Source organism: Cyprinodon tularosa, unplaced genomic scaffold (genome assembly GCF_016077235.1).
Source record: "Cyprinodon tularosa strain WSP-4 unplaced genomic scaffold, ASM1607723v1 ctg507, whole genome shotgun sequence".
Lineage (NCBI taxonomy): Eukaryota > Metazoa > Chordata > Actinopteri > Cyprinodontiformes > Cyprinodontidae > Cyprinodon > Cyprinodon tularosa.
The window spans coordinates 224,018-239,505 of record NW_024039238.1 but is presented as its reverse complement, the minus strand read 5'-3'; the positions used below and the strand labels follow the sequence as shown (position 1 = coordinate 239,505).

Sequence of the window (15,488 nt, the reverse complement as noted above, 5' to 3'; positions counted from 1 at the left end):
TTTTCCTCTCCACTGTCGCTACAAGCATGCTTAGTGTGAGGGATTGCTGAAGAGTCAATGAGTCGATGCAATCAGCTGGTTTTCCTTAAAAAAACTGAATCAATGAATGGATGATCTGGTGAACTGTAAAGTGCCTTGAGATGATGTGAATTGGAGCTATAGAAATAAACTGAATAGAATTTAATTGGTGGGAAAGGAGAGCAAAATATTTTTTTCCAAGGTTAAAAATAAATTCATTTTTTCAGCTGTTTTTATTTTATGTATATATAATGTAGCCAATAGTGATACAGTGATGCGTGATAGAATAAGCCTTTGAAACCTCCAAATTAAACCTCTTTTCCTTCAATATATGCTCTGTTTCCAATAAAATATGCTTTATGTCCAGCATTGTTACTGACTTCCGGGAATCACGCCTTAATTTTCATTAATTTATCATCTGTCTGCTACGGAAAAAACTACAAAGCGACCTTCAGGCCCAGATAGGTGCACTGTCTCTTTAAAAAATCCAAACCCCGCCCTGCCGGGTTGTGAAATTACAAAGTCCCGCCCTGGTCGGCCATATTTTTTCCATCCGTCTGCATCAACGGCCAATCATGACCGAATGTAGGCGGGATCAGAGTAGAATGACAGTGACGTCCTCCAATGAGAGCGCGGCATTGTACGTTCAACGTATATAAGACATTCCTGCCGTTTTTTTCTTTCTTTGGAATAATGTCGGCTGACTATGAAAACAGGTCGGTGAAACAGTCAATAATCCATATCAAAACGGCTTATTTTGGAGGGTTAAAGAAGCTTAAATCCAGTTAGGGAGATGTTTATGTTCCTACGGAAGGTTTTGTTTGGCAGCGCGGATCGATTAGCCGCTTAGGCCCAAACCTTGCCTCGCTGTCGTTAAATTAAACAGATGAGCGAAAAACACCGAGAGGAAAACTTAAACTTTCCGAGTTAAAGTTTTTATCTGAGATTTATCGGTCGGTATTTCTGGTGTGACGCCGGTTTCTGTGTTCGGTTTTGGTCGGTTGGGTCTAACGGCTACCGGCGCCGTGTGCAGCACGTGAGTCCAACCGCTGGCTCCGATAGAAAAAAGGCCCCAGAGGTCCCGCTGGGCCGGGGATCCTCCAGAACCGCTGCTTCTGAAGTCCGAATCATGTCGTGACCCACTCGGGGTTCGGATCCGTGTTCTGGTCCACATGGCGCAACCCCCCTCCCTGAGCGGCGGGGAACAATGCCGGCAGCAGCGGCCTCGTGGTCCGCTGACTTCCCGTCCCGTTTCTCCTTTGTAGCGTTATTTCACCGGCTGGTTCCGGTCCGGTTCGGATCTGGTAAACCGCCGGTGGTTCTGCCTTTCAGCGCCGCTTTTGTTTAGTGACGCTGAGTCCATCAGATCGGAGCTAATGTTCTGCTAGCAGGCCCGCCCGCTGTTAGCTTAGCTTCATTTTTTACGACACTTTCCCTTTTTTTTATTGTCTGTGTGTTAAAAACTTATTAACGTCCCCCTTTTAATGCGCGGCTCTGCCGGTGTTTATCGGGACATTTTGTCTCGGTACCGTGTGTCCCGGTACCGTCCCCCCCTTCATCTCGGCCCGACAGGAAAGCGACCATCTTGAATCGATCAGGCAGTAAAGATGGCGGCTCCTCCAGGCGGCCTCCGCTTCCAGGACGCGGCCTGTAGGAAGACACGCTCTGGTTTCATCACCGGTTCTCTGATAGTCGCATATTAAACCGGCTTTATGTTTATCGTGTTAAAGTCTGTTCGATCGGGTTTTTAATTCTGTTGTTTGTGTTTATTTTCAGGGATAATGGCCCGGAGGGCATGGAGCCCGATGGCATCATTGAGGTGAGTCTTCATTCTCCACATCTGATCATGCTCTGTTGGAAAATATAAATATCTGATGACTTTGGGCCAGAAATCATTTTTCCTCCATGTTTTGTTTTGTATTTCCTGGATGTAAGACCTGTTAGAGGTGATGGATGGTCAGATATCAGGCTGTGAGTGATTAAATGTTTTTGGTGTTTCCATATTTTCCTCTTCAGAGCAACTGGAACCAGATCGTGGACAGTTTCGATGAGATGAACTTGCGAGAAACTCTGCTCAGGGGAATTTATGCCTATGGTTTCGAGAAGCCATCTGCTATTCAGCAAAGGGCTATTATGCCTTGTATCAAGGGTGAGTGTCCCGCCTCGGGATGAACGTGAATAATCTGAGTTAGCGTCGCTGACCGTAACGTCTCCGTTCTGCTGTAGGTTATGACGTGATCGCCCAGGCCCAGTCTGGCACTGGGAAGACCGCCACGTTTGCCATTTCCATCCTCCAGCAGATTGATGTGGAGATGAAGGCCACCCAGGCTCTGGTTCTGGCTCCCACCAGGGAGCTGGCACAGCAGGTAGGTCCACCTGGATCCTAACTTCCTGCACAGGATCCCATTTAGCTGGATGTTAGTTTGCTCTAGATCTGGGCAGTTAATAAACACAAACTAGCAACTAGATGATCCCAACCAGGCACTCCATCCCAACTCCAGACTCTTAAAGTGAAACTAATGATACAAATTGGACAATAATTGGGGGGAGGAAGGAAAAAAGCTGCCAGTTATGCTGCAGATGGGAATTCAGTCTCCCAGACCTTGAAATATCTTTACTTTCCAGGGTAATGCTAAGATGTTCCATCACCTCCGAGATCTGTCTCTTGGCAAACAGTGGGGGGGGGGGAAATGCCATTGCTTTCCTTTAAGCGGCCGCTCATTTAGTTTCTCCTGGTGCCGCGCTAAAAATGCTTCAAAATAGATTTAGCCAGAAATGGACATTAAATTTCTACCTTCGGTGGTGGCAGCGGGATTAAAGTGGGCCTGCTGTCGCTGAGTAAAGCTAGCACGTAGATCCATGCTTTATAGTAGTGAGAACTTTTACGTTGCAGTAAAGTCCTGCTGCGCTAGATTCTGGTGAAGCCGCCTTTCAAGGTCACAAAAAGACTGAAACTCTGGAAGAAAACGGCAAAATGACAATATTGGAGGAAATTAATTGCTTTTAGATTTTTGACAATCATTCAGTCCTAATATGCTCTGATAATCTCAGGAGTTCTTCCCTCTATGTTGACGATTATGGACACAATTCTGGTCCATTATTTAAATGAAAGCCTTAATTGGCATGAAAATGAAATTTGATTACTGTGGCATTTGAAAATGACTCAAATGCGTTTATGTAAATTATTTCGTCAGATATATCAAAATACGATCGACGGAACTGCTTCCGGTCGATCGTATGTTCATAAAAGAAGCTGGAGGATGGATTTCAACAAGTGTCTAGAAAAAAACAAATTTGGGCCAAGGCTGCTGTCTGTCTACGGCAGAGATGACCAAGGGTTTTGTCGTGTTTATATGGGAGCCATGGGTGCTCGGCGATGGCATTAAAATTATTTCTAAGAGTATTAAATTAGTTACTGATTCCTGGTGAGTAGGGAGAAGCTGTGGTTGTTCAGAGAAACTCCATGGTTGTTTCTCGTGTGGCTGAACGTCGGTGCAGAAGTGAGGCTGGATTTTGCTTTTCTTTGTCCAGATCCAGAAGGTGGTTCTGGCTCTGGGCGACTACATGGGAGCCAGCTGCTATGCCTGCATCGGAGGCACCAACATCCGCAGCGAGGTCCAGAAGCTGCAGGCTGAAGCCCCTCACATCGTGGTGGGAACCCCCGGCCGCGTCTTTGACATGCTGACTCGCAAAAACCTCTGTGAGTAACAGACATAAATGTTAAGGTAACGCCGCCTCAGGGTTCAGATTTACTCCAGGCCGCATCCACGTTAGGAGCTGCTGTATAATGATGAAATCCATGCGTGTCAACTGACTCCGTCAACCTCTGACGCCGAGCTGCTCTGGTTGGCGTTCTGCTAGCCGGCGCTGTCCCTGCGTCAGAAGAACGGAGACGTGATCAGACTCCCATGTTTCTGATTACAGCCGTTATCTGAACGCCGCTTTCCTCAGGGAGGAACCAGAACCACCTGTTTACAAGTTAGAGATCAAATCTGATTTAATGGTGGACTTAAAACATAATTTAATCATTTTATGGAAAGTTCCTCTAACAATCAGTCTGTTTGATCGACTTTAGATGAATTTATGTATCTGGCTGGTTTCCTGGGTTTAAATCAACATTCAGGTCATCTGGTTTATTTTTTTCAGCTTCCAAAAGCATTAAAATGTTTGTGCTGGACGAGGCCGACGAGATGCTGAGCCGAGGATTCAAGGACCAAATCTACGAGATCTTCCAGAAGCTGTCGAGCAACATCCAGGTGAGCTTCTGTTCTTTAGAGGCTTCCTGAAAACGGATCCGGTCCGCATCGCTAAAGAAACGTGTGCCTGCAGGTCGTCCTTCTGTCAGCCACCATGCCGGCCGACGTCTTGGAGGTCACAAAGAAGTTCATGCGAGAACCGATTCGAATCCTGGTAAAGAAGGAGGAGCTGACCCTGGAGGGTATTCGCCAGTTCTACATCAACGTGGAGAAAGAGGCAAGTTGTCGAGGGTTGTCCTCGTCCAGCAGGAGCTCCGCCCAGACTAAACCTGCCGCTTTGTTTCCAGGAGTGGAAGCTGGACACGCTGTGCGACTTGTACGAGACCCTGACCATCACACAAGCTGTGATCTTCATCAACACCAGGAGGAAAGTGGACTGGCTCACCGAGAAGATGCACGCCAGAGACTTCACCGTTTCCGCTCTGGTAAAGGCCGCCATGTTCTGAGAGCCGCCCGTCCCAGCGGCGGGAACGAACCTCCAGGTGCCTGACTCTGACTTGTTCTTCCAGCACGGAGACATGGACCAGAAAGAGAGAGACTTGATCATGAGGGAGTTCCGCTCCGGTTCCAGCAGAGTGCTCATTACCACCGACCTGCTGGTACGTTCAGCCGGACGCCATGATGTTTGGTTCACTCCAAGGTTCCCTCTCCTTCCACCTGCAGTGGTGGTTTAGGACTGAAAGTTCCTTGGTATAGAAACATGCCTGCTCTCCACTGTGGCCTAGTCAAAGTCTTTGTTTCACAACTAAACAGCAGGCGACAGCCCCTCTGATCGCTGAAAGACGCAGCGATTTAACTCGTTGTTTTTCCTCCGTCAGGCGAGAGGCATCGACGTCCAGCAGGTGTCCCTGGTCATCAACTACGACCTGCCCACCAACAGAGAAAACTACATTCACAGGTAAATGATCTGCTGCTCAGGAGACCAGTCTTAATGTGAATTTAAAAATGTGCTTCAGGAACACCTGGATGATGTCATCCAATAGGTTTAAATTACATTTTATCAATATTTTTCTTTTCATGTTAAATTTCACAACTTTTCTCCTCACTTCTGGAGGTCATTCCTCCTGAGTCAGGAGAAAAGATGCATTTTCATTGGTCTGCTGGAGGTCAGTGATGACGTCTGATTGGCTGGATGTGAGCTGGAAGATGAAAAAAAAAAATATTACAGCTGAAACGATCATATTGATTGAAATTAACTGATTTGGTTATCTGTTAATCTTTAACTGGAGTATAGAGACTCTAAAACATGCCTTAAGCTGACAGTGACCCTTTGAAGCAGGAGTATAGTATATATAGTACAAATTAAAAATGGTAAAAATAAAATTGTTCTATACCGAAACTTCTACTGGAGAAGTTTTAGCCCTAAAAAGCTTTAAATAAAACTTCTAAATATCTTCATTAAGAGGGAAAAATGAGGGAAGTGGTAATCGTTAATTAGATCTAAGAAAATTGAAAAGTTACCAGAATTTCTGTATTATAAGCGGCTACGTTTCCCCCCAGGGTTTATAAGAGGCTAATTTTATTCCCGCATTTGGGCGTTTACTTAAAGCTGCATTAAAGCTGTCGAACAAATGAAGAGACTGACCTCCTCCTGCAGAGCTGAAATAAAGCCCAACTTTCAGTAGAAGCTCTAACTGCTGCGTTCTTTGCCGACAGTAACGGCTAACGGTTTCCTCTTTCCGTTCAGGATCGGACGCGGCGGTCGCTTCGGCAGAAAAGGAGTAGCCATCAACATGGTGACGGAGGACGACAAACGAACCCTGAGGGACATCGAGACATTCTACAACACCACCGTGGAAGAGATGCCGATGAACGTGGCTGACCTCATCTAACTTCTACATGCCCTAACATCCACCCCAACCTGCTTATTTTAGAAGTGAAGTCCTGTTTTTTTCTTTTTTTTTTTTTTTTTTTTTTTTGCTATGTGATCGGGGGAAAGAAATTTTAAACTTCAGCGAATTTCACTGACTATGCTCTGTATCCAAATATTGAAAGTGTTTTTTGCCTAAGTGGAAGGATAGCTTGCTGAACTGTCATCTGTTCACCGTAGTTGTCGTAGACCTTCATGCATCTCCTTCGGTTCAGAACTGCCTGCATCTGTAAAACATTGATAAAAGCAATCTTTATTTCAATGGTGTTTGCTCTGAAATCTGTTACTTGAACTGAAGCGATCAGGAGTGTGGCTACCAGCGCGCTGCGGTCTGCGGGAGTTGTTAGGGAATGAAGTTGTTTTTGGGGGGGTGTTTGCCACCGGGGCAGTATTTATCCAGCCTTAAGTGTAAATATGCAGCGTTTAGGACGGCGGTCATAGCAGTGGAATAATGCGGGCCGCGTTCAGGAACGCCTTACCTGGAGACGAAGGGTTTAGTAGTGAAAGGCTGGCCTCGGATCCGTGCTTTCTGATTCACTTTTTTTTTTTTTTTTTTTTCTCCATCTCGGGGTGGGTGGGGTGTTAAAAGGCATGAAAGGACCAAATGACAGAAAATTGGAGAAAAAAGGCCATCTGTGTCACAAGCATTCTCAATAAGCTTCATTTAAAAAGTGCTGGCCATGTTTTTCCTTTATAACCCCCCCTCCCTCCATCTACTCCTCCCATCGCTTCAAATTTCATTACGGGATGTTAACCGTTTTGAGACGGTGTATCGAGTTTTCTACATTGGATTCTGTAAAGTATTTATTTTAATGGTCTTTAAAAAAAATAAAGGTTTCTCCTTTTTAACACAAACTGGTTTCTGCATTTCAAATTTGAACAAATGTTTTCATCCAAATTCTTCCATTAATGCATCGTCGGCAATTTCATGGAGGAAAATGACCTTTTGTAAAACAAAAGGTTGATTGCAGCCATTTTTCTTCCCATTTAGTAGGATCTAATATTTTATAGCTGCTCCCCTCAGGCTGGGTTCTGATGAGAAAACAGCGCCACCATCTGATGACTAATGAAGTATAAAGTATTATGGCCAGGATATTTTTATTATGAGAATAAAGTAATGCTAAGAAAATAAATGAGAATGCAGTACTTCCTGAGGAGGGCCCACCTGCCCCCACCACTGACCTATTCCCTGGATTGCTGATTGGCTGGGAAAAAAAGGGAAGCCACTGTCTGCCATATTGGTACTCCCCACTCCAAAGACATGCAGTAAAATGCTGTCTCACTGTGTGGTGTGGAGGCTGCAGCGCCTCAGACTGGAAGAAGGTGAGAACAGCAGAGAGGATCATGGGGGCTCCTCTTCCCTCCATTAAAGACATTTCATCCCAGCGCTGCGTGTCCCGTGACATCAATGCCCCCTCACCCCCCCACCATGGACTGTTCTCCCAGCAGGTTCTGCAGCAGCTTCTCCCCCCCCCGCCATCACACTGATGGAAAAAAACACTGAATGTTAGAAACGTATCTCAGTCTTATGTTTACATTTTATCACCGCTGCACTGAACTAACTTTCGTTTTGTATACACTGATTTAAAAAAATGGGGGGGGGGAATCAATCCACTGGACTTTGTTTCCAAGTCTGAAGATGTTTCTCTTCCACCCAGGAAACTTTTAAAATCCAAAATGTCAGAAATAGCGTTTAGTTCCAGGTTTTATCCAGCAGCCCAACTAAGCCTGGTTATGGTCTGCTGTCCTTCAGGGCTGCATCTCTGCTTCAACACGCTTGGTCCAATAATCAGGTTATCAGGGGTTGACTGGATGCGGAGGCGGAGACTCGGGTGGGTTGGACCTGGAATCCTGCAGACAGGCCCTGTAAACTATTTACCAAAGAATCACGCCGTAAAAATAATCAATTACCCCTTCATCCGTGCGGGCGCGGCACAGGCCCCCGCTGACACCTGCTGATTATCTGTTTATAGAAATGACCAAAAACACAGTCACATGTATGGAGTCACTTTTCTACCAGAATGTTGCACACACGCATAAAGCATGCTAACTATGACACCAGCACGTTTCAGTTGTTTTGTTTGGATGGCAGAAACTTCCCGCGGAGTCCGTAGAATTGTCCCGTACGCGAGGAGAGGCTGTTTTATATGTGAGCAGAGATCATTTTGTATCTGGGGACAATTTATAAATTATATTTTTAGTGCAACGTTAAAACTATTTTTTTGTGTGTGTGTTAAAGGACAGTTTGAAAAACAAATTTTTTTGTGAGTGACATTTGAGGAGAGTTCATAACACAAGTTTTATTTGTGAGTAATAATGTGAAACATGCTTTATGTGTTTCCAACTTGCTTTTTAGTACGCAACGTTTTGGCAGAAAATTCACTCCATACACATGGTGTTTCATCCACACACTTTAAAATTTCTAAAACTTGTTTCTAAATTATTTTTTCACAAATTCTTTTTGTTTTATAGCAGTGTGAACAAATAAAAGGTATTCATTTTTAGCCCCGCCCCCTAATGGCCGCCATCATTGGAAACTAGAGGGTCAGACCTTTCTAAGGAGGGGTCAGAGGTCATTGTGCAACTATTTCAGGTGATGTAACCAGCATGCGTTCCATAAGCTGCTCTGTTATTCTTATTTTCTATTCAGTTTGATGATTTTATTGGTAAATTTCAATGAAACGACTAAATCTGAGGAGCAAAGAAACAATCCAAAAATGGAAATCAGCATATTTTCCTGATCAGATTCCCTTTTATGATTGAAAAAAATGCATTTTGCACTAAAATCCCATTTCCTCCCAGCAGTCTGTTCACTAAAACCTCTGTGGAACAAACGTGCTTCAACGGATTCAGTCCAGATTAGCTTGAGTTCTAGTCAAGATGTGGTTCTATAAAGTCTGAGCTTCTAATCAGGGGCCGAGCTAGATGGGGGGCCAGGGGGGGCCATGGCCACCCTTAGCCAATCATTGCTCACCCCTAAGGCCCCCCTAGCATTTATTTACCTCTAATAAAGATGGTGGCAGCAGGAATACTCTCAATAGGCGGGTTTCAGTCACGTGACGATTCCGCGATTTCAGATGGAGGACAGGAAGTCTATGAAGTTAGCATAAACATGGAGGATACCGTTACCAAGAGCCCGTATTGTTTGGAGTTAGAGCCTGTTTCAAGACGCAGATACAAGGAGTTGATTGACAGATATGTTGGACGTGACCCGTACCTCATGAAGAGGAGTGAGTTTTCGCTGGACCTTAAAGATTTGCCGACCGTGGAGGCCGTCGACATAACGAACTATCTGGTCCTTCAGATGTCGTGTTACACCAAACAGCAATAAAAGTATGGAGGCGTATAACTTCTTCGTCAGCGGGTGGGTCCACAACGTCTCCACGACGATCATCGTTTAGTCTTCGCCAGGGTGAGTTTTTGTTCTTATATTGTTTTATGTGTTAAAAGATGCTAGCGTTAGCAGTAGCGGCTAGCCTCACAGTTGTTTATGTTTCTCTCGTTGAAGAGATGCTTCTGATTTGGGCTTAGTTTTTTGATAACCGGGGTTGACCGTCGGAGCCCAGTCTACCGATTCAACGTCAGCCAAAGCGCTAGGACAGCATAAACAGTGACAATGAAGTCCATATTAGACTATCGGTAACTTATTAATCATTACTAAGTACATGAGCATTTAACGACAACCTTATGCTATATAAACACAACCACAAAAAAAAAGTTAGCAAGCTAACATAACGTTATAGCGGTCGCTGCAGACACGGGCATTGGCAGACTGCTCCTTCAGATCGCAGACGTAGGTTTAGAATCCATTTTTTACGGCGTTGTTCTGTGAGCTTTTTACAATTTTCACCTTTATGAACAACAATCTTTGGTACTTTGTAAAAAGCTCTTTTCCTTTTCTCGGTTCCAACGATTGGAGCAGCCGTAAACTACACAAAATATAGGCGTTATTTCAGACGGCAGATCCTCAGCTACTTCACTTCCTGCCCTCCATCTGAGTTTCGCGGCGTCGCGACGCAGCACTGTGACGTCACGTGAAACCAAGCTATTGGAATATTCAAAACATTTTACATATATTACAAATATTTGACAACAAAAACACTATTTTTAATTATGCACATCAATATACTAACATTACAGGTGATAAGTACAGAATTCAAGCTCTTTTAAGAACTAGATTTTCTCTTTTATAGGGTCAAGTCAACTAGGCTACTTCAGTGCAATCATAAATAACTATTTTAATACAAACTCATTAAATAATCAATTTATGTAGATATTAGTACTTAAAAATATCAATTTTATGCAGAATGATTACTGATAAAAGTAGGTAAGTAATGACAGTTAAAAAGATGTTCGCTCAAAAGCTGAAAGAATTTTATACACTGTACCTTTTATCCAGAAAGCTCGGATGTTTGAATATAATCGTCTATTTCTTAGCAAAGTATGTGAGAAAGTATATTTTTTCTTTATTTAGAAAATGTGGATGTTTTGCTCTTTAATTTCCTGTTGGAACCGTGTAGATTGACCGTGAGGTTCTGGTGCTTTTGGCCACCTCTCAGTGTGCATTGGTTGGTGCCTGGCCGCCCTTATAAAATGTTCCGGCGCCGCCCCTGGTTCTAATGGGCTTTATGGTGTTTGGCTATAATGAAGTATCTATTTATTCTATGCTATTTCTAGAATAAAGTCGTAACACTGAAATTAATTTAGATTTTTATGCATCCATGTTATGCATGATTTTTTAAATAAAAAATATATAAAAGAAAATAGAAAATTTTTCCATGTTAAAATCTAAAGTGTTTTTTGAAGTAGAGAACAACAATCGTTCAGTTTGGTTTATAGATAATTTCCTGATTCCCATATTTTCTCAAACCCCTGAACTGATTGTTTGTTTTTTTCTTTCTTTTTTCTGTCTTAATGTTGGCAGTGGGCTTTAGGCTGCCCTGCAAGGCTTTAAACCTGGGTTTAACCAGAGACTAAGCCATTCTCAAGCACATATCAAGGAGCTCATTTTGAGCCTGGATCCAGATTTATTGTTGATTCTGTTCATGGTGGAGAATCCTGCTTCACAGCAGCAGGTTGAGCCAAACATCCTCTAAATGTGCAGGGTCATCTTTGAGCACGCCATTTCACTTTTCTTTCACCAGTTCACCGCAGTTCTTCCAGCAGTCCACACTTTCTCTGCTCTCTTTTTCTCATGGTCTTCTCCTTCTTTCCCATCGCCCGGCTTGCCACAGGTTTGCCTGCTGTGTCTAAAAGTAGCAGCAGCAGCAACCCAGACTGACAGCTCATTGGCTCATTTGGATCACGTGCAGCCTGGAGCCGGACGCTCTCCAGGGCTTTACCGTATTAACAGGAGAAGAGGAGCAAGTGAAATTACACTTCGTCATCAGACAAATGCATTCATTTATTAATGTTTTAAATTTATTTTTGATTAATTTAGTTAATTAATTTATTTATTTTTGAAACAAATTTGGCACGGCTAAATATTTTTCTTTTTTTTTCTTCGTTTAATCATCTATAAATCAGACATGGTGACATTTGAAATAGTGTTTCCACCTGAAATATATTCCTCGATGCTTTTCTGTCACACAAATACAAACTATTGTGTTTTCAATTCTTAGTTTTTGGAGATAAACCTGCTTTAATTCATAGATGTAATTTCAGGCGGAATTTGATCCTCTGGGAAAAATCCAGCAATATTAAACTTTAAATGATTCCAGGATGGAGGTAACTTAGGAAAACGTCTTTATTGATTTCATACATAGAAAAAGTTAAACCATCACTTGGGAAAAAATGTCAGTTTTTAGCCGACAGTTGATGAAATGAGTCGATGCAGGACTTGACGTGTCAAATCTGCTGATATTTATGAAACGCTCCTTGAACTAAAAGGGGAAGAAATGAGCTCCACTAAAGCGATGAACATCCAACCTTTGGTTCAGTTCTGGCCCATTCAGTCCCGACCAAAACAAAGAGGCGTCGGATCGGCCTCCGATCTCACACCTGAGGCTGCTGCTGCTGCTCCAGCATGGCTTCACACCTCCGACCCAGTTCCCCCAGCTTCACCTTGGTGTACTCGGCTCTGTTCAGCGACATCTGACAGTCCTTCCTGGAAGAATAAGTGGAGCCCTCGTGTGGCTGACCGGTAGCTACCTGTTGGGAAAAATTAACCTGGTTAAACGTTATTACTGAAAATCCACCGTGTTCGAATACTTATTTTCCTCACTTTAACACCTTAATATGACGGATAACCAGGCCACTCTCATCTGTTCTAAATGTCAATCATCTGTTGCAAACAAACATTCACTGTTTGGGGGATTTTAGAGCAATAGAGTCCAAGAATTAAGCGAAATCTCCTCATTTAAATTAACGAGGCATCCTGGCCTCATCACATTAGGTTTACCTTCAAAGACATTAGCTCCTTATTTACTTATCAACTTTTATTAATGATCCCATCTTGTGTAATTTTCCTATTTTCCCCTATAAGGATGGATGCAGGATAAATGGTGGGTTTGGGTCTTCCTGCTGTGCCATCCTTATGAATATATAGAGCACCTGTATATATATATGTTCTGTTTTAAAAAAAAAAATCTATAAAATCTACTTAGAAAAATAAACATTTTATGTTCAAAATTCTAAAGAGATTATTGGTTTTCAGAGCTCCTGAATGGAAAAGCTAAGAATATGGGAATATTTAGTTCAGGTGTCGAATCCGTCAGTCATCTATCCACACCGCATGGCATCCAAGTCCCGCCCCCAAAAAAGGTTTTTTTTTCTTTTAATAGAAGAAATATTTATCAAAAACAAAAAGGAAAATTGAAAAGAAAAAAATTTAAACCAAAAAAATAAAAATAAAAAATTGGAAAGAAAAAAAAAAAGATTAAAACCGAAAAAACAAAAAAAAGGATTTGAAACCTACGAAAGAGTATTAGGGCCAGGTTAGACATTTTTTTTGCTATTTCGAGAATAAAGTCATAAAATTACGAAGAATAAATTTGTATTTTATGACAACTCTTCCCAGAATCCCTTTCTTCCCTCTAATGATGAATGTGGAGCATCATGTGAAGTTCTACTTTAGCATCGGTTTAACAAATCAGGAAATCTTTTAGCAGCAGCATCAAACTGGGCAGGATGTCAAAGTGGACTCTGGTTGCTGATTGGTGGAGCTGGTCTGATGTCATCTGCCGGGCAGAGCTCCAAGCTTTCTTTCTGAAACCGGTTGATGTATGATGACTTTATTCTCATAATATTGCGACTTTATTCTCAAAATAATAATAAAAAAATAGCCTAGCCCTAATACTCTATCGTAGTAACTAAATATAAATGTAATTTTATTTTTGTTTTTATCCTTGTTTTTAAATATCTGAAATTAAATAACCTAGCTTGAAACATTTAGTTTCAGTTTCAAAAGTCTTTGTCAGTAAATATTTTTTTTTTTTGTGTAAAATTAAAATCCTTTCGAGCTAATTTTATGGCATGATTTCCTTCCATACATTCCCGGGTATGCAGCACCTGCACCAGAGGCTGCAGAGCTTCCTGACCTGTGTGAGGTAGCGGATCTGGGCGCTCAGTTCGCTCTCCACCCGGTTGATGGACGTCTGGAACTGGACCAGCTGTCTGTCCAGGAAGCTGGCGTTGTGTTTGTCTTTGGAGAGTTCCAGAACGATGTTCCCTGCAAAGAGACCGTCCAGGTTTACCGCAGGTTCTTCCTTTAACTCTTACATAATCTTCCGTTATTACTTAATTACGTAATTAACCCGATGCATGGAGCCCATAGAGCTAAACACTGCATCCAAGTAGTTCTATTGACCGACTCACTAAACCGGATTTAAAAACAACTGTCAACATGATGCATCTGCTAAAAAAAAGTCTCATCTATAAAATGATCCAGAATTTTGGAGCCTAAAAGCAAAAGGAACATCATTGTGTTTTTATTTTAATTTTCTGGTTGCGTCATCCTTTTCCTCTCAGTTATCACTCAACTTACCTGAATTAAAGTTCATTTCAAATTGACTCTTAGTTTATTTACTGTACTTATTGTTTTAAAATCCTAGTCAAGCAACATCCTCATTCACATTTTCCCTTATATTTTCACATTATAATACTTGTTTACATTATTTATTGGCTGCATATAAAAATATTAAAGATATTTTCAATTTAAACATAGATATGAAATAATAGAATATAACCTACAATAATTTTCCTATTTTATTCAGCGATTACAGGGTTAACACTCTGCTTTGTTGTCTCCCAGGCCCCTACACTTATAGAAAGTGGACTGACCCATACCACTTCCTGTCTTACCTCAGAGCAAAAAAAAAAATTATTATAATGGAATAAAAAAAAAAATCAAACAGAGATAAATGGAATCAACAATTATTAGTTGCAAATCAACTGTAAATAATACACAAAATATTGATTTGAGAATAAATTAATACAATTCAAATTGATAAAGAAATAAAGAATAAATAGCTCCAACATATATAATTCAGTTTATTCTGTCCTATCAGCTGCCTGTATTGTCTCTAAACGTCCAGCAGGTGTCAGTATTCCGTGAGTTGAATCAACACTGCATCAATAGTTGCTTCATTAAACCGGGTTAGCTTTCATCTGGATTTATACTCAGATGTAGCTGAATATCATCACCGTAACAGTGGAAATTGTTATTTCTAATCTTTCCTTCTAAATTTGCGTGTTTATTCTAGTTAAGCCACTTTAAATCCAGAAATTTTAATCCCTTTTTTTAAATTCTTTGAATGGCCCTAATAGGCCGCCGTAGTTAGACTGATATCGGAGGAATAATGGGTTCTGGCATCGGCCCGCTGGGTCTCTGCTAGCTCCAGTTTCCTCACCAGCGCACTGCAGCACCACCGCGATCTCCTTCTCCACCTCCTCCAGCAGTCGGAGCCGCTCGTTCGCCATCAGAGCGGGAAAATATTTAGATCCACCGGAAGAAGATTTAAATCCGCCACAAAAAAATAAAAAGGACAAAGAAACTCAGCAGAGTTTCTACAACCAGTGACCCCAGCCTCTCTACGGCGGCGCGAAGAAATGACGAAGCGGAACGCGGTCGCTGAGTAGTGACGTCACACTGGCGCTGAGGGGGGCGGAAAATGGCTGCCTCGGCTTGGATGCATGGCGCCGCTGCAATGAGACTCACCGAGGGTTTGGTGTCGGTGCTGAAGGAGCAGCGTCCGGAGTTTCTGTCCGAAGCCTTGGAGAACTACAGAGAACATGGCGTCTTCTCCTCACAGGTAACCGGGGCGGCTTCCGGTGGACCGGCCGCTCCAGCCTTTGTTGCTCGGCAGCTGGAAACCGACCGGTGGAAATCCTGCGTGTTTTTACCT

The 15,488-nt window shown here is 42.4% G+C and overlaps 3 protein-coding genes and 1 non-coding gene across 4 annotated transcripts in view; 3 read left to right on the top strand and 1 right to left on the bottom strand.

Moving 5' to 3' along the window:
• The first annotated feature begins 620 nt into the window (after positions 1–620).
• LOC119795271 (eukaryotic initiation factor 4A-I) lies at positions 621–6,406 on the top strand. Its single transcript, XM_038303179.1, has 11 exons — positions 621–734; positions 1,795–1,837; positions 2,035–2,167; positions 2,245–2,384; positions 3,550–3,718; positions 4,165–4,274; positions 4,348–4,491; positions 4,562–4,699; positions 4,784–4,873; positions 5,093–5,172; positions 5,962–6,406. Exons 1-11 carry the CDS (start codon positions 643–645, stop codon positions 6,104–6,106), a joined length of 1,284 nt encoding a protein of 427 aa, XP_038159107.1. The 5' UTR covers positions 621–642; the 3' UTR covers positions 6,107–6,406.
• LOC119795277 lies at positions 3,801–3,940 on the top strand. Its single transcript, XR_005282313.1, has one exon. It is a non-coding gene; the product is annotated as a small nucleolar RNA SNORD10 (small nucleolar RNA).
• A 5,718-nt stretch (positions 6,407–12,124) lies between the features above and the next one.
• med11 (mediator complex subunit 11) lies at positions 12,125–15,204 on the bottom strand. Its single transcript, XM_038303168.1, has 3 exons — positions 14,994–15,204; positions 13,683–13,813; positions 12,125–12,294 (listed from the first exon to the last, which is right to left on the bottom strand). The coding sequence occupies exons 1-3, from the start codon at positions 15,061–15,063 to the stop codon at positions 12,139–12,141; spliced, it is 357 nt and encodes a 118-aa protein (XP_038159096.1). The 5' UTR covers positions 15,064–15,204; the 3' UTR covers positions 12,125–12,138.
• The window catches only part of pelp1 (proline, glutamate and leucine rich protein 1), a 43,683-nt gene continuing 43,138 nt past the window's right edge, over positions 14,944–15,488 (top strand). The window contains exon 1 of the mRNA XM_038303167.1: positions 14,944–15,395. Within this exon, the coding sequence (XP_038159095.1) occupies positions 15,255–15,395 (141 nt within the window). The 5' untranslated portion in view covers positions 14,944–15,254. The remainder of the gene's footprint in view (positions 15,396–15,488) is intronic.